The sequence below is a fragment of the Chanos chanos genome, chromosome 5, assembly GCF_902362185.1.
Source record: "Chanos chanos chromosome 5, fChaCha1.1, whole genome shotgun sequence".
In the NCBI taxonomy this organism is placed as follows: domain Eukaryota; kingdom Metazoa; phylum Chordata; class Actinopteri; order Gonorynchiformes; family Chanidae; genus Chanos; species Chanos chanos.
The window spans coordinates 51863098-51890422 of NC_044499.1; the positions used below are offsets into that span (position 1 = coordinate 51863098).

Genomic DNA, 27325 nt, shown 5'->3' on the forward strand with positions numbered 1-27325 from the left:
ACGGACGCCATGTGTCATTCTGGCTGCCGGGGAGGCGGGGGTGTCTTTGAGATCTGTTTGTGTGTTTCAGTACGAACTGGGTCATAGGAAACCATCTCCCCGTGCCCAACAGTCATGTTTAATTAAGCATCTTAATGATCATCCATTCATTCATTCAAACATGCATCTATTCGTCCATTCATTCAGTCATTCATTCAGTTGTTCACCTATTTACTCACCGGCGGTCCTCAGTTCAGCTAAGACAGATCAGACGATTCAGTGATGTGTTTGGCCAGTCTGTCTCATCTAGAATTTATTTCACATCGTTGGTTTGAAGCGGATCGATTCTCAACTCATTCACAAAACTGTTTTAAGGTTTCAAAGCTCCTTTAACCCCAGGGCTCCGCACCCAGAGGTGGGCATTGATGTTTTACATGACAAAGGAAGACAGAGTCTGCTTTCAAAGTCTGCACAGGTGGAGGTGGCGCCTCTTAGAGGGGCCGTGACAGGAAAAAGACGCAGAGCGACTGTTTGGCTGAAATATTTCTTTTAGCCTGGATTTAACATCAGAGCTGGTGTCTGAAACCACCACGCCCCCTCTTAAACAAACAAACAAACAAACAAACAAAAGAATCACAGTGGATGGACTGCTTGCATAAAAAGCACTCTTGTTTGTACAAAGCATGTGCCTTAGCCTCAGTCAATTTGCTCATAGCTTCAAAAGGCATCACTCAACTTTACTTTGAAAGAAATCCTTTTCCTTTCCTTAGACCAAGGTTCTGGTAAAAGTGACCCTTTAAGGTAAGTGCTATTCAGTAAAAAAAAACTTCAGCTGAAAGCAGTTGCCTGTGTCTGCTAAAACCACCGTGTATTTGGTAAGATTGTGTCATTGGATGGGATCTCGTTTTCTGTCACCATAGGATTTTTATTATCATTATTGTTGGTTGAGTGAAGTACTTGGCGCGAAGAGTGGGATCCTGGGATTAAACATCAGTAAAGAGAAAACGCAACATCAGTCTCCACATGTCAGGCACAACTACACGCTTGCATCATGTCTAAGAGTTCCTCTCAAATGATCACACCAATAATCCCAACCCCTCCACTCCCCCATGCAACCCAGCCCTGCCCTCTCCCCCCAGTAATGACCATCCATCGATCACTGTTAATGTCACCGAAAGGCAGCGTCCCATCCAATCAGAGACTGATCTCTGTTCATCTGACCAATGATACCAAGGAGCAGCCCATTGATTTAGAAGGTATTGACCAGAGGGTTCCAGCAGACAGGCAATCTCTGTGTGTGGGTCCTCCTGTGCTTTTCACACTCTTAGCACTCTTAAGGCTGCTTGTTTGGAGAAAGAAAAAAAACAGGGGACAGATGCAGGAAGAGAACAGCATAAGCACTCTCTAACCCATTACACGAAATGTTCGTAAAAGGCTGAGAGAGAGACAAAAAAACAAAAAGACAAAAAGAGTATGAGGGCCTGTGAGTCATATTTTACTGAACAAAGACAGAGAGAGAGAGAGAGAGAGAGAAACCGACATTGATTTTGCCAAGGACGCCTTGTCTCACCTGTGAGGCGAAGCGGACAAACTCGTTGAAAAGTGCATTTCCGGAAGAACCCTGATCTGATTCAAAGAGTGAATCACAGTGGTTCGCTCAAAGGAATTGTGGGATTGTTTTTCATTACTTATGCGTTTCAAGTGGTTTCTTTCTTTTTTTTTTTTCCATAATTTATACATTTCGACTGATTCCGATCTGCGTCAGAGAAGAAAACTTTACAGAGCCTGCTGAAAAGGACTGCACGTCATGAGAGCTGGGAGGAGATGGGAAGAACTCCTCAGAGCTCTGCGTATGATGCTCCCATTTCTCCACATCAGTGCTCTGTGTAGACAACCCCAGTTCTTTACAGAAGCTACAAAACCAGTTCTCCATCACTGAGAATCACCACACACCGCTTTAACCAAAGACGTTAACCGCTCACTAAGATTTTCAGTCAGTAAGTCTCTTAATCATTCACTTATTAATTCATCAAGGACTCACAGATTTGAAGAACCACTTTGAAAGACCATATCCACCAAATCCAGTTACAGTTGAGCAAGATATTCTCAAGATAAATGCTTTGAGGCTTTACAGTTGTTTTTTTTTTCTACTCTCAGTGTTAAAACTGTTCAAATGTGTAACTTTACAACCAAACAAACAAACCAAATAAACAAACTAATCCGTTGCTGCCCTTCATTACCTCCGCTGAGTGTAATGTGTAACTGTTCCTTGGTTGTTACTGAGTTTCCGAAACTCTCTGAAAGTTAGTTGGCTTCAGCTGGGTCCACTTTTCCATCAAACCAGATGGGTGAAAACGTGGAGAAAATGAAGGCAGTCTCTACTTCAGTTCCTAAGACCTGTCATTTACTTTGTAGGGGTCTGAGGAGCTCAGAATTGCTATAAATGCTAAAGTTAATGTAATTACTGAAATGACTGAGTCCAACATCTCCTGACAGCAACTGGGGAGGCTGATTCTGAAGAAACATTCAGCCCATGGGTTGTTTTGTTCAACCACAGCTGCTCTAGGGCCTTCTGAGTACTTTTTGAAGCCAGTAACATTTAAAAAAAAAAACATAACACTTTTTAAAGAGGGCTAAATTTTAGTTCTTCATTTCACCACTTACAGTTGTGAATTCCGTTTTTTTCAGTAAATGTCATTTCCTCCTTTCCAAGAGTTCTATCCCACCATGTTGCTCAGAATGAATGTGCCCTGAGAAAAGTTGTATTCGACTTGGCCAGCTCTGGACCTGGTTCACTGAAGAGCAGAACTTGATGTTGCAGTGAACAAAGTGAAAAATTTAGCCACATAAGAAGTCCTGAGGTGAGCCTGACGTTAGCCTCGTAGCCCAGTAAATCTTATTTCCAGTTTCCCTCTTGGTTCGCTTATGTAAACTACACCGGGGCGTCAACACACCCCCACCACATCTCTGAAAATAGCCCAGATCTCTAATTAAGTCTCAAAGAAGGGCCCCCAGGCCAACACAGGCTGCTCTAGAAAGAGTTTCCAGTGAGTTTGGCTAAACTGGAAAGATAACAGAGAACCTCGCCAGATGATCAAAATTTTATGGATTGAAAAGGAAGACTACAGGAATCTTTTCTTCTGGCTGAGCCCACAATTGCCTTGTGATGAAATGTTTTCCACTGGGTAAAATAACTAGACTGAGGTTCACTTGGGCAGGTATGTCTAGCATTTCTGACCAAACGAAAAAAGGATGAGGAGAGAGAGACATTTAAGTCTTGTTGCATCTGTTGTGGGCTTGTCTTGTTTTGGCTGTTGTTTTTAACGCATCATGCAGCCAAATAGGTACAGGCTGTATTCTGAACATTTTCGCTGTTTTTTTTTTTTTTCTATTCTCACACACTTAAGATCTTGTGAAGAGAAAACACATTTTCTACTTACACTTCACACACACATCACACCTGCTGTTTACGTCCTCACAAAAAAAAAAAAACAAAAAAAAAAAAAAAAAAACAAAAAAAAAAAAAAACATTTTTGTACAAATCACAAATCTGAACAGCCATTCAAAAAACATCCGTTTAATGAGGCCGTTTTGACCCGAATTGAGAGATGGAACTCGATGTATTTGCAAGAATAATTTTTCAAATGATTATTTGCTGATGCGGTCTATGGGAAGTGTCACGTCTGTGTTGTTTATTTGTGGGTACAGCGCTGACACACTGGGAGGCTGTTTGCTGGTTTAGTAGGACAAGCATAGCTGGGGGTAGAAGGATACAATGCACCGTGTTATTCTCCACTCGTCACATGCTATAAGTTAGGGCGGTAAAAATCCTGGTGAAAGCCTGCTCCTGCTGTCCCGGCTCACCATGATATGTGGCAAGACATTGGTTTTACGGCTCACCCCGTCCCTGAATCCTAATGAGGGAGCATCACTGTCAAGAGCTGACCAGAATTCACTCCACGCAACAAGGAGTCCTCAAACATTCTCATAGCACTTTAATTGAATTCCACCTCCTCCCTCCCAATCCCCACCCTCTGCTCTCTCTCTCTGTCTCTCTCTCTCTCTCTCTCTCTCAATTTTTCTCAATTCCTCTCTGTCTCTCTCTCTCTGTCTCTCTCTCTCTCTCTCTCTCTTTCTCTCTTTCTCTCTCTCTCTCTCCTCTCCTCTCTGTCTCTCTGTCTCTCTGTCTCTCTCTCTCTCTCTCTGTCTGTCTGTCTCTGTGGGTGAGGTTGTGTTTAAGTGTTAATTTGTCACCGGCGGAGGGGACACCATTTGGATGTCCCAGCAGGAACAGATGGCTTTCTGAAGGTGTTCTTAAACGTACCTCAGAAATAGCCCTGCTGCTACCAGGGGTGCCCCTCCCTCGTCATCTAAGGGCTGCTGTGGCCACATTTAACTAGAACATTCTCTCTCGAGCCAAGGATAGGCTTTTGTCAACTGCGTTTTGGTTCATTTACATCTCCCTTCTCTCTCGCCGCCACCTTCTGAGTCTTCTGCATCGGCGGTTTATGAAAGATTTAAGGGTGTTTAGTCCTGTCATTTTTTCCTTTATCGTTTCTAGTTAACTCGCGTATTAGCTTAGTCACGCAAACCCATCTGCTCAGCCATCCATTGTTCTTTCATTCTTGTCTACTTTGAACACAGATTCGTTTGTGTTTGCATTATCTCTCAGATTGAAAAAGCTACACATTTTATCAAATATTGATTGTGAATCATTAAAAGGCCTCCTCTTCATCCCAAGGTGTTATTAAATGTGAGAATTATCTCATTGGATCAAAGCCAGTGAATGCAGACTCTTTTGTAAGTGCAGTAACAGGCAACAAATTATCAATAATTCTTTGCACGCCAACCCTGCTATATCATCAAATATTTAGAGCATTACCTGAAATTCCCCAAAGCTTCTCACCCCGTCTGTCTGTTCTGCTAAATTGCATGCATGTCAAAGTATTTTAAGGGGGAAAAAAAAGTCTTTGAAGCCGTTGACAGACTCTTTTCATCCTCTACCTTAAACTCTCCGTTCTGCGTCCCAAGATGTTCTCTGTGTTTAACCCTCCAAAGCAGTTTGAGAAATGCTGAGAACAGAGCCTGTAGATCTCCCATAGCATTTCTCCACTTCACTCCGCCGTCGACTCAGTCACCCTCACACCTGTGTGGAGTAGCATTTGACTGGCCAAAAAAGTGTTAGTGTAAACCTGCCAAAGCACTCTTTACCCTCCAGAGTCATTTTTATGCAGTTAACTTAATTTGAATGTCTTGAGTTAGTTTTTGATTACCGTCAGAGAAGAAATTGGCCAGGTGATCAAAGGGGTTTGCTTGATTTTATTCACATTGGAAACACTCCACGGGAATTGAATCAACGTGCAGGTGTCTAATTTTCTGTACTTTTCTGATCCGCACAAACTCTCTGTTTTACAGTGCTAAGTTAAAGGGAAGTGTGTGTTGTTTTGTGAGTGGTGAGTTAAAGAGGGGAAGTGTGTGTTGTTTTGTGAGTGGTGAGTTAAAGAGGGGAAGCGTGTGTTGATTTTGTGAGTGGTGAGTTAAAGAAGGAAAGTGTGTGTTGGTTTTGTGAGTGGTGAGTTAAAGAAGGAAAGTGTGTGTTGGTTTTGTGAGTGGTGAGTTAAAGAAGGGAAGCGTGTGTTGGTTTTGTGAGTGGTGAGTTAAAGAGGGGAAGCGTGTGTTGGTTTTGTGAGTGGTGAGTTAAAGAAGGGAAGCGTGTGTTGGTTTTGTGAGTAGTGAGTCAAAGAGGGGAAGTGTGTGTTGGTTTGTGAGTGGTGAGTTAAAGAAGGGAAGCGTGTGTTGGTTTTGTGAGTAGTGAGTTAAAGAGGGGAAGTGAGTGTTGGTTTGTGAGTGGTGAGTTAAAGAAGGGAAGCGTGTGTTGGTTTTGTGAGTGGTGAGTTAAAGAAGGGAAGCGTGTGTTGGTTTGTGAGTAGTGAGTTAAAGAAGGGAAGTGTGTGTTGGTTTTGTGAGTGGTGAGTTAAAGAAGGGAAGCGTGTGTTGGTTTTGTGAGTGGTGAGTTAAAGAAGGGAAGCGTGTGTTGGTTTGTGAGTGGTGAGTTAAAGAGGGGAAGCGTGTGTTGGTTTGTGAGTGGTGAGTTAAAGAAGGGAAGTGTGTGTTGGTTTGTGAGTGGTGAGTTAAAGAAGGGAAGCGTGTGTTGGTTTTGTGAGTGGTGAGTTAAAGAAGGGAAGCGTGTGTTGGTTTTGTGAGTGGTGAGTTAAAGAGGGGAAGCGTGTGTTGGTTTTGTGAGTAGTGAGTTAAAGAGGGGAAGTGTGTGTTGGTTTGTGAGTGGTGAGTTAAAGAGGGGAAGCGTGTGTTGGTTTTGTGAGTGGTGAGTTAAAGAAGGGAAGTGTGTGTTGGTTTTGTGAGTGGTGAGTTAAAGAGGGGAAGTGTGTGTTGGTTTGTGAGTGGTGAGTTAAAGAAGGGAAGCGTGTGTTGGTTTTGTGAGTGGTGAGTTAAAGAGGGGAAGCGTGTGTTGGTTTGTGAGTGGTGAGTTAAAGAGGGGAAATGTGTGTTGGTTTGCGAGTGGTGAGTTAAAGAAGGGAAGCATGTGTTGGTTTGTGAGTGGTGAGTTAAAGAGGGGAAGTGTGTGTTGGTTTGTGAGTGGTGAGTTAAAGAGGGGAAGCGTGTGTTGGTTTTGTGAGTGGTGAGTTAAAGAGGGGAAGTGTGTGTTGGTTTGTGAGTGGTGAGTTAAAGAGGGGAAGTGTGTGTTGGTTTGTGAGTGGTGAGTTAAAGAAGGGAAGCGTGTGTTGGTTTGTGAGTGGTGAGTTAAAGAAGGGAAGCGTGTGTTGGTTTTGTGAGTGGTGAGTTAAAGAGGGGAAGCGTGTGTTGGTTTTGTGAGTGGTGAGTTAAAGAAGGGAAGCGTGTGTTGGTTTGTGAGTGGTGAGTTAAAGAAGGGAAGCGTGTGTTGGTTTTGTGAGTGGTGAGTTAAAGAGGGGAAGCGTGTGTTGGCTTTTTGAGTGGTGAGTTAAAGAGGGGAAGTGTGTGTTGGTTTGTGAGTGGTGAGTTAAAGAAGGGAAGCGTGTGTTGGCTTTTTGAGTGGAGAGACAGACTGCTGTTGTGTGGTGTGCTGAAGCTCAGGGCTATGTAAGTCTTATAAAAACAGAGAACGGGAACTTTAGTCACTCTGGGAATCAGTAACCGAAGAACAGCCAAGGGCTCCTCAACGCTTCCTCCTCTCCTCTGCATTCTCCTTTTCCTCATCTGAACTGTCATTTCATGTATCCTCTGGCCCCTGCAGGAGGTTGGGCAGTTTGCGTTTCTTTTTTTTTGAATAAAGGCTTTTGATGGTCAGCTAATAGGGAAGTAGTAAATGGTGAGAAATGGTGTGAGGTGGATGAAGTAAATAGGTAGTGAAAGCTATGAGGTGCAGTACACACACCTCATTCATTTATTCTTTCCCTCCCTCTGTTCAATCCAAAGTACAGGTTGATAAATTGCTGTCATTAAGTTATTTTTAACTGGACGAGACTGCATGGGATTTTATTTGATTTGATTTTTTTAAATTTATTTTTCACCTTTTCTGAATTGATAATTTCATCACTTAGAGCAAGCTCCTAGAATGCTTTGTTCAAAAGCCCCTTTCGGCATCAGACAATTAAGGAAATTGTTTCGAAGCAAATGCAAGGTGTCAGGAGCTTTAGCAATAGCTGTGGAGCCCTAAGCCATGTGTAATTGTTCTAGCTGGATTATTTCTATCCTGGCAGAAAACACATATCTGCCCAGAGTGGCGGGGCAGGTTCTCCGTGAGTGCTTGGTGTTAAGCCGTGTTAGCAATTAAAAAGAACACTGATGCTGGCGTTAATGATGGTTTCCAGGAAGCGGATCAATTCTAAATTGAATTGAATCTCAAAGTCAATTTGCATTAATTGGAGATGATGCACAGGCGAAATTTCAAAACGCTTTTTAGCTTTTTCAGCGCTGGTTCAAAGGAATGGATCAGCGCAGGGAAATGAAATGGAAGGAGGAAAGCAATAAGAGAAATTTTTTTTTTCCTACTTTTGAAGTCACAACATGCTGCATGTGGTACATGTGGCCCGACCAGCTGGATGATCAACCGTCATCGAAGAGAGAGAGACTTCCTAGGCTTGACGTCATCCACGTTTTCATTCAGTTTCCATGTGCTGATCTTTCCCTCTGGGGTCCTAAACATGGCTTTGAAAAGAAATGGCTTAAAAATTGGTCCTGTCCTGTTTTACTGTCTCCACCTCTGCTTTGACACTCCCGTAACATGGAGCTGGAAATTCATTTGACAATTCAGAGGACACTCCTTGTCCCGTTTGCTTTTAGTGTAGCAGGGAAAGGTGGATCTTTTATTCATCAGCAACCTGCCACTATCAACCTAATGAAAATACACAAATCTTGTCATGTAATCAAACGCATTATGGTTTTACCTCGATTCGCTGCTCTCCGCAGGATGCCAGAGACCGCATTAAAAGCCTGTTTATAGCTTCAAAAAAACCCCTCACAGGCTGGGCTGAATTTGGAGCAGTTTTCATGCAGCGAATGACCTTGTGGTGCATTCTAATCACCTGCAGAGCAAACGGCAGCAGGGCCCATTCTGGACATTTTTATACCTTATAATCATATGCCTGCCTTTGGAGAAATAATCACCTGATGTGGACCAGGCCGTGATTGTGATGTTGAGTTTCCTTTTTTTTGTTGTTTTTTTTTTTTTCTTTCCCATTTTCGGTCTTCTCCTGCTGACTGCATGTCTGCACATGCTTACGGAACTGATTACAATTCTGAATCTCATGGCTAAAATAAAGAGGCTATAAGGAGCTTTTACAGTCTGTGTAGGAATGAATTATATAAGTGGTTCTTCATTCACCCTCTCTGGACATGCAACTTAAGCTTTCATTTCATTCATTTTATTCCCTGCTTTAATTCTGTCTCTTTTTTCATGTTTTTTTTGTTTTGTTTTTGGGTTTTTTTTTGGAGGGGGGGGATGTTTTTGTGCAGATCACTGGGTTGGTGTTACTATTTGAGAAGAGATTGTTGACTGTGTCATGGGGTTGTTAGATTGCGTTGTTAGCATTATGCTGCTTTTGGGAAGCGAGTCCATTCATGTAGGGTTTTTTTGTTGTTGTTGTTGTTGTTGTTGTTGTTATTGTTTGTATGACTGATCATAACTGGGGAAAGGAGGATACAGTTAAATGAATTTTATTTCCTACTCACAGTCATATTGCTTTTTAAAATTGTTTTCATGAGCTCATAACCCCGACCTCCCCTGACTACAAGCTTTTCAAATATCTTTACTTCATAATGTTGTTTGAGGGCTGCACTTACATCCAAGACAACATTTCATTTAGACGTGACAAGTCATTATTTGCCCAAAGAGATTAAGCTAGACCACCATCTAATGATTGGTCTTTGGTGTACTGCCATGGTGTAGCATTTCTTTTTTTGTAAATCAATAAACTATACTATATAAACTATATGTTTACAAAATGTAGCCAAAAGATTGAAATAAAGGCATGCATTGCATCTGGGTTCATCTGTGCTCAGTTTTTAGAAGAAACAAAAATGATTTTTGGAACCTCCACACCCTTATTACAGCCTTAGACAAAGACAGGGTGTGTGCTTTTATCACAGTATTATTACACATCGGTTTTCTACTGTTATTATATCTTTATTACATATGACACTGCCAGGTCCATCTTACATCAATTACAGAGTTTTTCCCTGATGGAAAATGATAATCACCACGCATTACATTGTAATGCAGCCTCTGTAATACTGTAATACTCTATAGTGTGTGTGTGTCTGTGTGTGCGTGTGTGTGTGTGTGTGTGTCTGTGTGTGCGTGTGTGTGTGTGTGTGTGTGTGTGTGTGTGTGTGTGTGTGTTAAAGAAAGGGTGGGGGGTAGATTCTTCTTCCATCAAGATGTCTTGGTGAGCTTCAATCACCAGCAGAAAATTTCCATCTCCCAGTCTGAGGAAGCGGTAAACAGTGCTCTCCCAGTGGTAATTAGAATTGTTGTCAGAGCGATGTGGGGTGTTATACATAACATTGTCAAGTTAAGAAATTAAAGTGCACCAAAGCATTTCCACGGAGTGATTTCTAAATTCATTAATACGAATTACACCGTGACATGAAAAAGCAGAGCGGTGGAGTGTGTTTCAGTCAGACGGCGCGGTAGATGATCGGCGATGATGATGATGATGATGATGTGACGTCCAGAGGCTGAGTCGTATGACAGCAGAAATGAAATTTACATCCAGTTTATTCTGAATGATCAACGGCAAAACTGAACAGTGACTCTGTGCTGACTGTCGAGTGACTGAATAGTTACTGTATAGACTGTAAACTGACTGACTGAACAGTTACTATATAGAGATTTTAAACTGACTGACTGAACAGTTACTGTATAGAGATTTTAAACTGACTGACTGAACAGTTACTATATAGAGATTTTAAACTGACTGACTGAACAGTTACTGTATAGAGATTTTAAACTGACTGACTGAACAGTTACTATACAGAGATTTTAAACTGACTGACTGAACAGTTACTATATAGAGATTTTAAACTGACTGACTGAACAGTTACTATACAGAGATTTTAAACTGACTGACTGAACAGTTACTATACAGAGATTTTAAACTGACTGACTGAACAGTTACTATACAGAGATTTTAAACTGACTGACTGAACAGTTACTATACAGAGATTTTAAACTGACTGACTGAACAGTTACTATACAGAGATTTTAAACTGACTGACTGAACAGTTACTATACAGAGATTTTAAACTGACTGACTGAACAGTTACTATACAGAGATTTTAAACTGACTGACTGAACAGTTACTATACAGAGATTTTAAACTGACTGACTGAACAGTTACTGTATAGAGATTTTAAACTGACTGACTGAATAGTTACTGTATAGAGATTTTAAACTGACTGACTGAACAGTTACTATATAGAGATTTTAAACTGACTGACTGAACAGTTACTATACAGAGATTTTAAGCTGACTGACTGAACAGTTACTATACAGAGATTTTAAACTGACTGACTGAACAGTTACTATACAGAGATTTTAAACTGACCGTGAACTGATTGTAAACAGACTGAACAGTTACTGTATAGAGACTGTAAACTGACTGACTGAATAGTTACTGTATAGACTGTAAACTGACTGACTGAACAGTTACTATATAGAGATTTTAAACTGACTGACTGAACAGTTACTATATAGAGATTGTAAACTGACTGACTGAACAGTTACTGTATAGACTGTAAACTGACTGACTGAACAGTTACTATATAGAGATTTTAAACTGACTGACTGAACAGTTACTATATAGAGATTTTAAACTGACTGACTGAACAGTTACTATATAGACTGTAAACTGACTGACTGAACAGTTACTGTATAGAGATTTTAAACTGACTGACTGAACAGTTACTGTATAGACTGTAACCTGACTGACTGAATAGTTACTGTATAGAGATTGTAAACTGACTGTAAACTGACTGACTGAACAGTTACTGTATAGAGATTGTTAACTGACTGTAAACTGATTGTAAACAGACTGAATAGTTACTGTATAGAGACTGCAGAACTGACTGACTGAATATTTACTCTACAGCGACTGTAAAGTGACTGTAATAGTAATTTTTTAGTGACTCTATATAGTGACGCTGAAGAGAGATGAGGTTGAAGTTGGGGGGGCCGTGGTGTCTACCCCAGCAGAATGGTGCTGTCCACATCTCCACTCTGTATTTTTAGCAAAGTTGGAACCATCTCTCTGTAAAGTTAGTACAGACACACATTAATTATGAAGGAGCTGTCCACCCCCGCAACTAAAGTAAGTCATTGCAGGTTGAGACCATTTCGTTTACACAAAAAAAAAAAAAAAAAACCATCCAGGGCGTTTTCAACGGCAGGAATATCTCCTCTTCCCCAAACAGAAACATCTTTCCTCCCAGCAGAAACAGCTTCCCTCTAAACATTTGTACATTTTTGTATTTTTTTATTATTATTTTTTTTAAACCACAGCAGTGGATTTTTTCCTACCAAGTCTATTTTAGCTGTCTGCTGTTCATGAATAATCACTGAAAAATGACCTCTTCGGGGTTTTTGAAATGTCTTGCCCTTTTCTGTGAGGAGTGCAGTACCCCAAGGTAACTCTCTTCACTGCTAATCCTTTCAGTCCTGCTCTGCATTCTTTCCTCTGCCTTATTCGCCTTTGGCACTCTCTCCTCCTCTCTCCCTCTCCCACACACACACTCACACACACACACACACACATACACACACGCACACACACACACACTATCCCCTCTCAAATCATTGATTTTTCAGCACTTGTATAAAATATTTACGATGTGTGGGCAGGCCTCTTTCTCTGGGAATTTTGAGAGGGAAAATCATTTTGAAGGCAAGTGGTAAAAGGGAAAAGAGAGAGAGAGGGAGAGAAGGAGAGAGAGAGGGTGGGGAGAAAGAGAGAGAGAAGCAGAGAGAGAGAGAGATAGAGAGAGAGAGAGAGAGAGTAGTAAGGGGGAAAAAAGACAAAGTAGGGGCCTTGGAAGCCTTTTGTAGAGTCGTGTTTGGAATATCAATGCCTCACTTTGAAACTACCCCACAAATAAATAAAGAAACACAGAGTCTGATACAGATCATTATCTGGGGCTCTTGTAGCACGGCATTCCCTCCTTAAAGCTTCAGATTCAATCAATTCCAAGCTGATTCCCAATGTCTGCAGCTTTGAAGACACAGAGCCTTTGTTTTCACTCCCCTCACTACCAATCCTGCTCCAGTATCTTTGGACTTGAAGTGTTTTCTGCTGAAAACACAGCAGCTGTTGTATGGTTGGGTGTACACAGCTCATAACTGAACCACTGAACCCAGACAGTGCTCAATCAATCACTAATGCTCCTGTGCTACTGAATGACGTGAAAAGACGAAAGCACGTCTAAAGTGATTTTTTTTTTTTTTTTAATTCATTGAAGAACGTGAATCAGGGCTTCTCATTCTTTGTTTTAGTTACATTATTTATTTTGAGTTTCTTCTCCCTGACTGAATAATTCTGACTCTCAGGAGCTCAGATTGAAAACGCAGAAGAACAACGCATGGTGTGTCTGATCACTTATCTCTCGTCTTTTTCCTTCTCAGGTGGGAGGGACTATGTATAACACCGGCCGTCACGTCTCCCTCCGATTGGACAAAGAGCATTTGGTGAACATCTCTGGTGGACCACTGACGTATAGCCACAGGCTGGAAGAGATCAGGTTACACTTTGGGAGTGAGGATGGCCAAGGCTCAGAACACCTCCTGAACGGCCAGGCCTTCTCTGGAGAGGTAAGCCAGAGCTTTAGAGCTGCACCTGCTCTACACAGTCACCTGGTCTGTGAGCTTTTGGAGTCTGTACACAGTCACCTGGTCTGTGAGCTTTTGGAGTCTGTACACAGTCACCTGGTCTGTGAGCTTTTGGAGTCTGTACACAGTCACCTGGTCTGTGAGCTTTTGGAGTCTGTACACAGTCACCTGGTCTGTGAGCTTTTGGAGTCTGTACACAGTCACCTGGTCTGTGAGCTTTTGGAGTCTGTGCTACAGCAGCTCAGCCAGGTCATTGATCAAGCAGTGAGTTATGCAAAAATATTTCTTTTAGGTTGAGAAATGTCAGTGCAGGCTCCTGGATATGTTTTTCCCTCAAGAAACTAAAGGAATTTTTCACAAATGTAGCACTCTGCATACACTGTGCATGTGTGTGTGTGTGTGTGTGTTACTGAAAACCATACTGATGTTTGATTGTTTATGTATATAATGTTATATCTGATGGAACCAGCCCCTCGAAAATGAATCTGAATTTGGATGAATCAGACGTCCGTTATACCTTAGGACTTACGAAAGGTGAAATGTGTTTGATACAGTAATGTGTGTGAAACCACACAGTTTAGACACACTGAGTACCAACAGACTCTGCTCTGTCTCATGGCTGTAGCAGGCTTATTTCACCTTAAGCGTGAGGAAACAGGTACATTTAAAGCATACTTTACAATGCTATTAATTTTTGTATGGGATGGGCCGTCGCTTCATACGTTTAATGAAATGTTTAATGCACATCAGAGCGATCCCTGTGTATTATTTATCATTCTAAAAGTCCTGTTTCCTTGAGCCTTTCTTAAATATGACATAGCAGCACAATCAAGACTCCCACAGGTCCAGAAAACCTCCCACTTAGCCGCATGCTAGCTGACAACAAACAGTTGGGTAGCAGTTGTGTAGCACTTGTGTAGCTCTCCAGCATCTTGGAAGTTTAATTTATGACACTGTGGGGAAGCTTCTCTATACATATCGTAACTGGCTAACCAATACAGCAATGACTTTCTCTCTCTCTCTCTCTCTCTCTCTCTCTCTCTCTCTCTCTCTTTTTCTCTCTCTCTCTGCCTCTCTCTCTCATCGTTTTGTAAAGTCAATGGCAAATTCCATTCTAGTGTCTGTCTTTTTCAGGGAAAAAGCAAAGGCCTTTGTGTAGCTGTAGCCTGTCTGTTCATGGGTTTCGCAAATCCGTGGCAATAAACAGCCATAGTTTGTTTTCATTCCTTTGGCAACCAGCTGATATTGAAATAATTATAAGTGAATGTTTGGAATCTATCTGGGCAGAGCAAACGGTGACGCAGACGATGGCCGTTAGCTTTGTCTGTTCGGTCTACATTAGTAAACCATTATCATTATTATTATTATTATTTTTATTTTACTGTTTGTCTCAGCTGCACCGGGCCTTTTCTTTCGTTGTGAAGTCTTTGTAAGTGCCTTTGTCTTGTTGTTGAAGGATCTGGATCCAGTTCTTGTTGTTTTTTTGTTTTTTTTTTAGTTTGTTTTGTCTTTGGAGATGGAGGAGCGAGCTGTGAATGGACCAGAGAGCTGACTCTTGGCTGCCAAAGTGCATTTTTCATTAGTTCTCCTCAAACTAAGAGCTGAGCCTTAAACTTGGACTCTAATGCAGTAATTCTGTATGAGATCATTCAATTCAGCTCTGTATTACTCCTCCAAGGGCTTTTTTTAACAGTAGACACAGAGCGGTTTTACAGAATGCCAAGCCTGGATCTCTCACTTAGCAAAGCCTAGGGCAAAGAAAAACTCACTTTGGCAATGTGAGAGGACAGTTTGAGAGAAGCCTCAGGAGACGGAGCCCATCCTCCTCTGTCTGGCAGTGGGACGTCTATTTTGCAGAGATATACAGTCACACTTATTATCCGCTCATTAATCTCAGCAGGGTTTAGGTTTGCTTCTTTGTGTTTATTAAGCTTTGTTGTATACATCAAATATATTTATTGAGTAGGATGCTATAGAGAAACAAAAAGCAAAATAAATGGAATATGAGTCGTTGGGTATACGTTCAATAATTAGAAACATAGTGAAGTAATTGATCAGAGTGGAATATGTCCTCTCTTCTCTGAGCACAAACACTTACATACAGAGATAATCCCAAACAGTGGTGAAAGTATATGAAGAGTTTAAGACCTTGAAGGTTAGAATGTCGATATAAGTTATTTTCACAGTCGGAAACACATTTTTCTTATTTTTCTCAAAATGAAAAATTCAAAATTAAAAAAAAGAGGCATGTCTGAAGAGCTTTGGCCATCTCTCTCTCTGTCTTACCAAAGAACACCCACAGCTTCAAGGTTCGAGCGAAAGCCTGAGAATGTAAATCGAACAAAAATGAGGCAAAGTCATCTGTGGCCTTCAACCAGAACAAAGAGCAAAAATATTAAAACTTACAAACACAAAATACCTTCTCCACATCCTCCAGCCAGTGGGGGTGTCATGCAATAAAAAGCAAATGGCTTCAAAAGCCCGACTCCAATGTCTGCTTTCGTATCACTCAAAGCATCTCAGAGCATCCCAACCCCCCTGCATTAGTTTGCTCATAAGCAAAATGTCACGTGACTGATGTTTGCCTGTTTTGACGTCATCGGAGCGCGTAGCCCCAGCAGGTCCTGTGGGGTAATTTATTCTACGTCTGAGCCCCTCCAGGAGCACAGTTTCGGGAACAAGCCGAAAATGAAACGCGGCAAATGAAATGAGTGCTAAAATATTCAAGGTGATTCTCAGAAACGCATTATCAGACGCTGGTTAGCTGATTTCCACGGGCTTCTCTATCTCTCCCTGTGGCGGATTAGCCTGAATACCAACAATCTGCAGGAGAGGACAATCAAACACTTCCCAGTTCAATCCATTCAGGAAAAGAAGAAACGGACACGCCGAATCACGATCATATGATGGAAACCTCCGTGTGATTTCCCAGAGGCTGAGTGGCTTTAGTGTGCAGTATTTCCATTGGAAATTTCTTTATTTGCCAGTGTCAGTACTGCGCTGCAGGAACTCAGGGAAAAAGAGGTCACAGTACTGTAATTGTGTAATGTAATAATTGTAATGTAATTGTGTACTGTAATAATTGTAATTGTCTCTGACAGTTCTCTGTTTGCTCCACCTACATGTCGTATCCCCATAAAAGACACAGAGGAACCCTTTGTCCATACACAAGGATCTAGATAACAGTAAACTGCATGAGATACTACAACATTCAAATGCACAGAATGACTAGTGCATGTCTCATTGGACAGGAGTGACAGTGTAGTACCCTGACATAGATGGTATAGTTGTCCTAAAATCAACAGTTGTGTTCTCGTTTCTGAAAAGGTCATGGTAAGAGTGAGAATGGAATGATTTTTTTCATATAAAGATGACTTTTGTTTTATAAAGAAATAGAAGTATCGGTTCCTTAAGGTGTTTATAATCCTGGACATTTTTTTTTTTCCTTAATCTTCAGTTATTTTTCCAAAATAACACAAAATAACATATTGATACTATGTAACCAGTGCAGTTCTCTGCTCTGGGAATGCAGTAATTTCACTGGTTAAAATCTCATTTTCGCTATCGCCACAGAAAAAAGCAGAGCTAGTGGTGTTTTGTACCAAAACCGAAAACTACGATTCTGTCGTCGTTGGTTCTGTTGGTGATACAGGTGTAGTGGACCGCAGCTTGGTTTTTATAAGTGAATTTTTCGGTTTACCATTTCTCACTGTGAGAACAGATATGCACCATGCTTGTCATGCTGTGCATGTATGATTTCACTGAGAGTCTTCAAAGACAATGTCGATGACTGCGAAGCCGTTGTAAATAACAGGAACAAAACATGGTGCCAGTTCTCAGTTCATAAGTAATATGACGGTGTACTGTAGTATATGAATCCACAGAAATGATTAAAGTAGATCTAATCACTAGGCTTCTCTAACTAGGAGCTTGTTTTTCTCATATCAAACTAGCCGTGCACTAGTCTGAGAAACATCGGTCGTCAGTCATGGTGTTTGTCTTTTTCTTCTGAAGAGACAGTCCTGTAACCAACAATCCTCCTGTCTCATCCAAATGTGGCAGTACATCAGCTTCACTGTCAGCCAGGACAACGGAAACTGTGCAGTTCATTTACAGATGAAGAACCTTCAAAAAAATACTGATAATTAAATGTTTTCCACTGATTGATGGAATTGTGCTTTAAAATAACTGTTGCTCAAGTTTAGTTTTCTTGAAGTAATTTTTCTAAGAGGAGAACGTACAAAGGCACTGAAGATTAGTTTTCTTTCGGTCTCAGTTTTTTTTGAAGAGTTTCTCGCTGTTTGTATTAAATTTCTTCTTTTGTGTTAAATTTGTATATGTTTTAAAAAGAAAGAAAAACTTTTCTTTCTTTGTAAACATAAAACAGTTCTGAGTTGGCTCAGTTTTCTTTCAACCCAAACCGTGATACAAACTGAACTGTGGCCCAGAAACAGAGTTTAAAAACACAGTTTTAAAACAGACTTACAAACGGAAGCATTAATAGGGTGAACTGTTCCTCCTCTGACTAGAATGTGTACAATGTTTGATGTTCTAAGTGTACGGAGTTACGTATTTGTACATGTGAGAGCACTCTCTTCTGTGTGATAATGAGAAAAGAGGCATTTGTCTTCGTGTGTGTGGGTTTTTTTTTTCCATAATTAGCCCTGGGAAGACATGGAACAGATTGTTTGATCTGAGAATATCTCTGTCAGATGAAGAACATGGGTGTCACATGACCAGAGGCGAGTTTTAACTCTACCCGCCCCTCCTTCCCCGTGCACTGTCTCACAGCTGGCTCTTTAGTTTTGCTGTGAGATCGTGCTCCGGTTCTCCTGCTGTTGGGCAGGGGTTCCAGACGACTGCTTTTCATTTGGCCTGTTAGTGCTGTCCGGCCCTTTCAATGCTATCGACTTGCTGTCTTCATATTTCCCCCGCCATGTCGGGGCTGGAGCGAGCTATCACACAGTAACGGGCCTGTCAGCGGACCCAGCACAGACTGGAGTCGTTTCTCGTCCTGACCCAGATTTCTCTCCGCTGCCCTGTGTTACGGACAGGTCTGAACCAATGAGCCAAACAACCTGTGACTTGTGTGTGTTGGTGTGTGGAACCAGTCCACTGCTAGCAGAACCTTGTGATCAGTGGAAAACGACCATCGCTGTAATAACAGAGCATGTGTACTGAGTTAATGTGTGTTTACTAAGTTAGTACTGAGTTAGGCCTAGTGTGTATGTACTAGATTAGTACTGAGTTAGTGTGTATTTACTAGATTAGTATTGAGTTTGTGTGTGTTTACAAGGTTAGTACTGAGTTGGTGTGTATGTACTAGATTAGTACTGAGTTAGTGTGTGTTTACTAGATTAGTACTGAGTTAGTGTGTGTGTACTAGATTAGTACTGAGTTAGTGTGTGTTTACTAGATTAGTACTGAGTTAGTGTGTATGTACTAGATTAGTACTGAGTTAGTGTGTATGTACTAGATTAGTACTGAGTTAGTGTGTATGTACTAGATTAGTACTGAGTTAGTGTGTGTTTACTAGATTAGTAGCGAGTTTGTGTGTGTGTGTACTAGATTAGTATTGAGTTAGTGTGTGTTTACTAGATTAGTACTGAGTTAGTGTGTGTGTGTACTAGATTAGTACTGAGTTAGTGTGTGTGTGTACTAGATTAGTATTGAGTTAGTGTGTGTTTACTAGATTAATACTGAGTTAGTGTGTGTGTGTACTAGATTAGTATTGAGTTAGTGTGTGTTTACTAGATTAGTACTGAGTTAGTGTGTGTGTGTACTAGATTAGTATTGAGTTAGTGTGTGTGTGTACTAGATTAGTACTGAGTTAGTGTGTGTGTGTACTAGATTAGTATTGAGTTAGTGTGTGTTTACTAGATTAGTACTGAGTTAGTGTGTGTGTGTACTAGATTAGTACTGAGTTAGTGTGTGTGTGTACTAGATTAGTATTGAGTTAGTGTGTGTTTACTAGATTAGTATTGAGTTAGTGTGTGTGTACTAGATTAGTATTGAGTTAGTGTGTGTTTACTAGATTAGTATTGAGTTAGTGTGTGTGTACTAGATTAGTATTGAGTTAGTGTGTGTTTACTAGATTAGTACTGAGTTGGTGTGTATGTACTAGATTAGTACTGAGTTAGTGTGTGTTTACTAGATTAGTACTGAGTTAGTGTGTGTGTACTAGATTAGTACTGAGTTAGTGTGTGTTTACTAGATTAGTACTGAGTTAGTGTGTATGTACTAGATTAGTACTGAGTTAGTGTGTATGTACTAGATTAGTACTGAGTTAGTGTGTATGTGTACTAGATTAGTACTGAGTTAGTGTGTGTGTGTACTAGATTAGTATTGAGTTAGTGTGTGTTTACTAGATTAGTATTGAGTTAGTGTGTGTGTACTAGATTAGTATTGAGTTAGTGTGTGTTTACTAGATTAGTACTGAGTTAGTGTGTGTGTGTACTAGATTAGTATTGAGTTAGTGTGTGTGTGTACTAGATTAGTATTGAGTTAGTGTGTGTTTACTAGGTTAGTAGTGTCTCCAAATTGCCTGCTGTTCTCTCATGTCTGCTGTGTGTCTGTGTGCTGGGGTCCAGAGCCTAACCCCTGTCCTGCGCTCACACTCTCCCAGTTTACTTGTGTGGGAGTCTGGGAGAAGCCCTGGCTGCTTTTCAGCTTCAAAAGAAAAAAAAAATCTAATCAAATCAACATTCGCTCCGTAATCACTTCCTCCACCCTTGATTAAGTTTATAGACAATCTGTCGCCGCACTGTTCGTCCCTTTGCATATTTCATAATTAGTATCAGCTACAGTTTCATTTATTTATTTATTTACTTCCTCACAAAACTCACACTGAGGGAAATAAGCCACAGCAAATTGATCATTTTATATGTCTGTTTGGACATGTAACTTAACTGTGCGCTGTATGGGCCCGTTCAGTAATGATATGATTTCAGTGGCCCAAAGCTGTTCCCACTTTATGAAACCTCTTGTAAAGTGCATTTGAACTGAGTACAAGCCACTTTTATATTCTCAGAAAAAAACGGTCTGTTTTTCGTGCTGTGCCAATTTTTGAGCAACATCTGTGAAGTGAATGAGCCACTTCACTGGGCTTTTTTTTTTTTTTTCCTTTAGGGCTTTGGGGGAAAATTAGGAAATTGTGCACTTAAGTTTGAGTTTTCTCTTGGCACAAAAGTAGTTTGACAAAAATGTTTGTGTCGTCAAAGTAATTTTGGGGAAAAGAGGGTTGCTAATGTATTTCAGTGCACTGTGAGATGTGCAGGGGACAGGCATGTTTAAAGAGAGAGTATCAATGGTTGGGTGGGTATCAAACACAGAATCACAGACCTTTACAGAGAGTTTACTGACACACGGAGAACTGTAAACCCAAACACATAACCACAGACACTGACAGAGAGTTTACTGACACACAGAGAACTTTAAACCCAAACACAGAACCACAGACCCTGACAGAGAGTTTACTGACACACAGAGAACTGTAAACCCAAACACATAACCACAGACACTGACAGAGAGTTTACTGACACACAGAGAACTTTAAACCCAAACACAGAACCACAGACCCTGACAGAGAGTTTACTGACACACAGAGAACTTTAAACCCAAACATAGAACCACAGAGCCTGACAGAGAGTTTACTGACACACAGAGAACTTTAAACCCAAACACATAACCACAGACACTGACAGAGAGTTTACTGACACACAGAGAACTGTAAACCCAAACACAGAACCACAGACCCTGACAGAGAGTTTACTGACACACAGAGAACTTTAAACCCAAACACATAACCACAGACCCTGACAGAGAGTTTACTGACACACAGAGAACTTTAAACCCAAACACATAACCACAGACACTGACAGAGAGTTTACTGACACACGGAGAACTGTAAATCCAAACACATAACCACAGACCCTGACAGAGAGTTTACTGACAGAGAGAGAGGACTGCCATGGACTGTGCCAAAGTGCAGAAGAATTTGAAAGCTGTTGATGCTGTGTTTACCCTAAGAGAGATGGCATTGATTTCTTCTGCATTTTTCATTCCATTTCATTTGACCCCTGAGACCTTCGATTAGGCTAGAGAGAGAGAGAGAGACAGTGACAGAGACAGAGAGAGCAGTTTGGAGAGAGGTTTCATTGATGTGTCAGGGTATGTGCTGTTGATTCAAACCGAGCTTTAATCACTCTTTGAACGGTCTTCATTTCTGCCTGTTTTTCTTCATGGACAGGTTCAGCTCATTCATTACAATCACGAACTCTACACCAACTACACAGAAGCAGCCAAGAGCCCAAACGGACTGGTCATCGTCTCCATATTTATGAAGGTGAGTACAGAATCTCTAACAAACATCCTAACATCCAGAACCATTCTGGCTTCAGGAACTATTGCATCCATAGTTCAGGAACCATTGCCCAGTGGCTGAGACTGTGTGACATATAAGTAACATTTTAAGATTTTGTTTTTTTCCTGAAGACATGCTGTACTGAAAATGATGTACAACATGGGCAGGGATGGTTGACAATTTCAGGACAAAATATTATGCAAAGAAATCAGACAGTAATCCTTAAAGGACCAAAATTATTCCTTTTTTCAGTAGATCTGAATGTTCCCATAGAAAAAGCTCTTTGGCTTGGGAACAGTTTGCTATGCAATTACAAGTCTGTGGCTAAACTCAAGACTTCTTTCATTGGCTGTCACTCCCAGGCCTCAAAATATGACACCGCCTTTCTTCTGCATTCTTACTTGACATTTCCAGGAAACGCATGAAAAAAAGCTCTGATTTTCCTCTTTTCACAAAAAAATCATTCTTCTCTAACTGGCTTTTGCTAACATCAGTAACAGCATCTGTCATCTGAGCATTTAGCAAGATACATCTCTCTCTTTTTTTTTCTTAACTCTGTCTACCTGTTGAACTCTGTGCTTCTGTTAATGAGCAGTCCAGACTGTAAGAGATCACTAGTGTTACCCAAAAGCTTAAGCTTGTGTCTGTCAAACTTACATGCAGTTAACCCCATAGCATTGTCCCAAACACCCTACATATCCTCTCTTCTCTGGCCGAGCTGTTTCAGACTGCTATAAATCAATGGCGCAGTGTCATACCACATGCCTGTGCCAACAGAAACGCTGCACATCACAGCTGTGTCCTGCTAGCTTGGTTTGTTGTTTGTTTGTTTGTTTGTATGTATGCGTGTTCTCTGACAATTCTCACTCGTCATTAGTGTAATTGTAACAGATAGCGCTGCGAGATCAGCGTCCGTTTTGCCTTCAGGCGATGGAGAGCTTATTCCCATCCTAGCAGAACTCATTTCTGGAGCCTGCCTTTTGTCTGCCCCCTGCTGTGTTCTCTGTCATGCTAACAACGTGCCAGGAAAACAAGGGCTTCTGGGAAAAGGGGTTTAAGTGGCGAACTGACATCAGAGCTCCAGTCACGAACGCCGAGTCTCAGAGCTAACTGTGCAAAGTCACGCTGAAGACAGAGGAGAGTCCGCCATCTTGCTTTTCTTTTCTTCACTTAGAAGATATACCTCTCTCTCTCTCTCTCTCTCACTCACTCTCTCTCTCTTTTTGTGTTTTTTTCTCTGTATATATACTCTTTAAAATACTCTGTAGGTATAGTGAGTAACAGTAGTTTTGTGATATTCCATATACAGTGAGTTAGTCAGTTAATCATGCTAAATCCTGCTCCATGGGACCCCGCACACTGCTCAGTCTGTATCTCTCACTGCACTAACACACCTCTCACTGCACTGACACACCTTTCACTGCACTAACACAACTCTCACTGCACTAACACACCTCTCACTTCACTGACATACCTCTCACTGCACTGACACACCTCTCACTGCACTGACATACCTCTCACTGCACAACACACCTCTCACTGCACTAACATACCTCTCACTGCACTAACACACCTCTCACTGCACTAACACACCTCTCACTGCACTGACATACCTCTCACTGCTCTAACACACCTCTCACTGCACTAACAAACCTCTCACTGCTCTAACACACCTCTGACTGCACTAACATACCTCTCACTGCACTAACATACCTCTCACTGCTCTAACACACCTCTGACTGCACTAACAAACCTCTCACTGCACTAACATACCTCTCACTGCTCTAACACACCTCTCACTGCACTGACATACCTCTCACTGCACTAACACACCTCTCACTGCACTGCCATACCTCTCACTGCACAACACACCTCTCACTGCACTAACACACCTCTCACTGCACTAACATACCTCTCACTGCACTGACATACCTCTCACTGCTCTAACACACCTCTCACTGCACTAACAAACCTCTCACTGCTCTAACACACCTCTGACTGCACTAACAAACCTCTCACTGCACTAACACACCTTTCACTGCACAACACACCTCTCACTGCACTAACACACCTCTCACTGCACTGCCATACCTCTCACTGCACTGACACACCTCTCACTGCACTGCCATACCTCTCACTGCACAACACACCTCTCACTGCACTAACACACCTCTCACTTAACTAACATACATCTCACTGCACTGACATACCTCTCACTGCTCTAACACACCTCTCACTGCACTAACAAACCTCTCACTGCTCTAACACACCCCTGACTGCACTAACATACCTCTCACTGCACTAACATACCTCTCACTGCTCTAACACACCTCTCACTGCACTAACAAACCTCTCACTGCTCTAACACACCTCTGACTGCACTAACATACCTCTCACTGCACTAACATACCTCTCACTGCTCTGACACACCTCTCACTGCACTAACAAACCTCTCACTGCTCTAACACACCTCTGACTGCACTAACATACCTCTCACTGCACTAACATACCTCTCACTGCACAACATACCTCTCACTGCACAACACACCTCTCACTGCACAACAAACCTCTCACTGCTCTAACACACCTCTCACTGCACTAACAAACCTCTCACTGCTCTAACACACCTCTCACTGCACTAACACAACTCTCACTGCTCTAACACACCTCTGACTGCACTAACACACCTCTCACTGCACTGACACACCTCTCACTGCACTAACAAACATCTCACTGCACTAACATACCTAACATACACCTCACTAACAAACCTATCACTGCACTAACACACCTCTCACTGCTCTAACACAACTCTCACTGCACTGACACCCCTCTCACTGCACTGACACAACTCTCACTGCACTGACACAACTCTCACTGCACTGACACACCTCCCTCTGTACTGGCACCCCTCTCACTGCTCTAACACAACTCTCACTGCACTGATACACCTCTCACTGCACAACACACCTCTCACTACACTAACACAAGTCCCACTGCACTGACATACCTCTCACTGCACTAACAAACCTCTCACTGCTCTAACACAACTCTCACTGCACTGACACACCTCTCACTGTACTGACACACCTCTCACTGCACTAACACACCTCTCACTGCACTAACACAAGTCTCACTGCTCTGACACACCTCTCACTGCACTAACAAACCTCTCACTGCTCTAACACAACTCTCACTGCACTGACACACCTCTCACTGTACTGACACACCTCTAACTGCACTGACACACCTCTCACTGCACTAACATACCTAACATACACCTCACTAACAAACCTCTCACTGCACTAACAAACCTCTCACTGCACTAACACACCTCTCACTGCACTAACACACCTCTCTCTGCACTACCAAACCTCACTCTCATGTCTGAGGGCTGGATGATTAGCTTCGGAGTTGAATGGGGCACGTTTATGCAGTACTGTGGCCCTGTGGGGCTAGATTAGGGCATGTAGTACCAACCAAAATGTTCTTTGTGAGGATATGTGTGGTATGGATTTGAAGTTGTTGTGAGACTGAGAAACTGAATTTCGGTTTTCAGTCTTCAGCCTTCGAATTAGACCTGTCCCCCCACCCCCCCCCCCCACCCCCCCCACCCCAGTCTCTCACTCTCAGCTCTACTCTTTTTTTTTTTTTCTTCTGAGAGACCATGACTGATTGAAGCCCCAGGCAATTTTGGAGAAAATCTTTCCAAAAAAATAAAAGAGACTTTTGAGCTTTCTTCTGCAGCTGCCACAATGAAGAGGTCAAAGAGGAACTGACTCAGTGTGTTGGAATAGGATTCCTTTGTCTTTAATCAGTCTTTACCGCCTTGAGTCTTTAAAGTCTCTTCAGTTAGTTAGCAGAGAGCGCTCTGCCCACCGTGGGTTGCCTCTCTCCGGACACTACATACGCTGTTATACTATTGGCTGCTAAAAGCCATCACAAATTTTGCAGAACTTTGCAGACACTTTGTCAGGGCGAGGCGTCACCCCAGCATGAGCAGTAATGGAAAGTGTCTTGTTTTGATACAGTCCTGTTGGCTCCATTATGGAAAGTGTCAGAAGAAGTATAAGATGTTGAGCCAGTTAATGGACTGATTTTAGTTCTGATGACATTTTGTTAGCACCCCTCTGCCGCTTTTGTTATCAACCAAATGACCAACAACTCTTTCATTTGCGGCTCCTTGTCATCTCTGTGTTAACTGATGTTGACTGATCATGGTTTTCTATGTGCCAGTTCAAATCTACTGTTTTATAATATCTCTCTCTCTCTCTCTCTCTCTCTCTCTCTCGCTCTCTCTCTCTCTCTCTCTCTTCATTTCCAATTTCAGATATCTGAAACTTCAAATTCCTTTCTAAATCGAATGCTGAACAGAGATACCATCACCAGAATAACATATAAGAGTGAGTGAAAAGCCAAGTCCTCTGCATGGATACACTTCTCTCCAGCATCCTGTCATGCTTTTGGCAGAGTGCATACTTCAATGCCTGTCAAATTTAATAATAATATAATATATATATATATATGTGGCTGTTTTGAGACCTTGAATTCAACTTCTTTTTCTTTGTTTGCTGGTTTCCTTTTTTTTTTTATCAACTCAGTTCAACAGTTTGTTTGCTTGCTATATTACTTTCTAGCAGTTGATAAACCTTACTGACACTGAAGTGCGGGGTTGAATTGAATATGATAATCATTTCAGAGAGATGTGAAAACTAAAAGAAAATTCACACAGATTCTGCCATCCTGAAATAAATGTCTTGGGCACCAGAGGAGATGCCAGTATTCTCTATGGCAGGCTGCTTTGGCTCACAGTGGGGAGTGATGAAAAAGGCCTCTTTAATTGAATTAATATGGCTACAGAGAGAGTGCATGACTGTTCTGCCCCCTGGTGGGCAGTGTGTGTCTCGCGGACCCCAGTGTTGCAGGAGTGTGAGTTAGCATGGGGTTGTAGGGGGGTGGAGAGAGGGAGAGGTGGTTGACAGCAGCATCAAGGGAGAGCAGAAGCACGGGGGGCCATGGCAGCTGTCACCCTCCCCCCATCCCACCCCACCCTGCTGCTTTCGTTTCCGAACCAGGCTTTCCAACACTTCATGCTCCGCTCAGATATGAGCATGTATTTTTTAAACCCATCCCCACACCCTCAGCACCAAGACAAATTATTTATGCTACTACACCCAATAAAAATCCAGCGCAATGATGCTTTTTCCTTTTTTTTTAATGGAGGATTAAGTGCAGCTGACGACTGAGTAATCATCAGTGAGGAAGCACTAAATAATGACTCTCTTATTTCCTTTATTTTCTAGCTTTTCTGTGCTTGTATGAGCACCAGTGTTTTTGGTTTTTGTTTGTTTGTTTGTTTGGTGAACAGAGAAAGGGGGGTGGGGGAGTTATGCACATGTTTTCTGGAGTTATTTAATAAAGGCCTGCACTGGATAATACATAGCACCAAGGGACAATGCACTGGATAATACATAGCACCAAGCATCCAGCAGAACAGAGAGAGGGATTCTGGGCTGGAGAAGTGAACTGCTGTGTAGATGAGCTGCAATGGCCCTCTTCAAAACTAATATGTGCTGTAATAAGCTATTAACAACAAAGCAATACAAGCTCCAGAAGGCAAACAAAACACAGTCATAAAACCAGTATCAGTATCAAAAAAAAAA

The 27325-nt window shown here is 41.8% G+C and overlaps 1 protein-coding gene across 1 annotated transcript in view; it reads left to right on the forward strand.

The window, feature by feature from the left end:
• ca10a (carbonic anhydrase Xa) overlaps positions 1-27325 on the forward strand; it is a gene marked incomplete at its 5' end in the record, with an annotated part of 103903 nt that overhangs the window by 71819 nt on the left and 4759 nt on the right. Inside the window, 3 exons of the mRNA XM_030775765.1 lie at positions 13097-13282; positions 21549-21644; positions 25993-26065. Coding sequence (XP_030631625.1) covers positions 13097-13282; positions 21549-21644; positions 25993-26065 — 355 coding nt within the window. The remainder of the gene's footprint in view (positions 1-13096; positions 13283-21548; positions 21645-25992; positions 26066-27325) is intronic.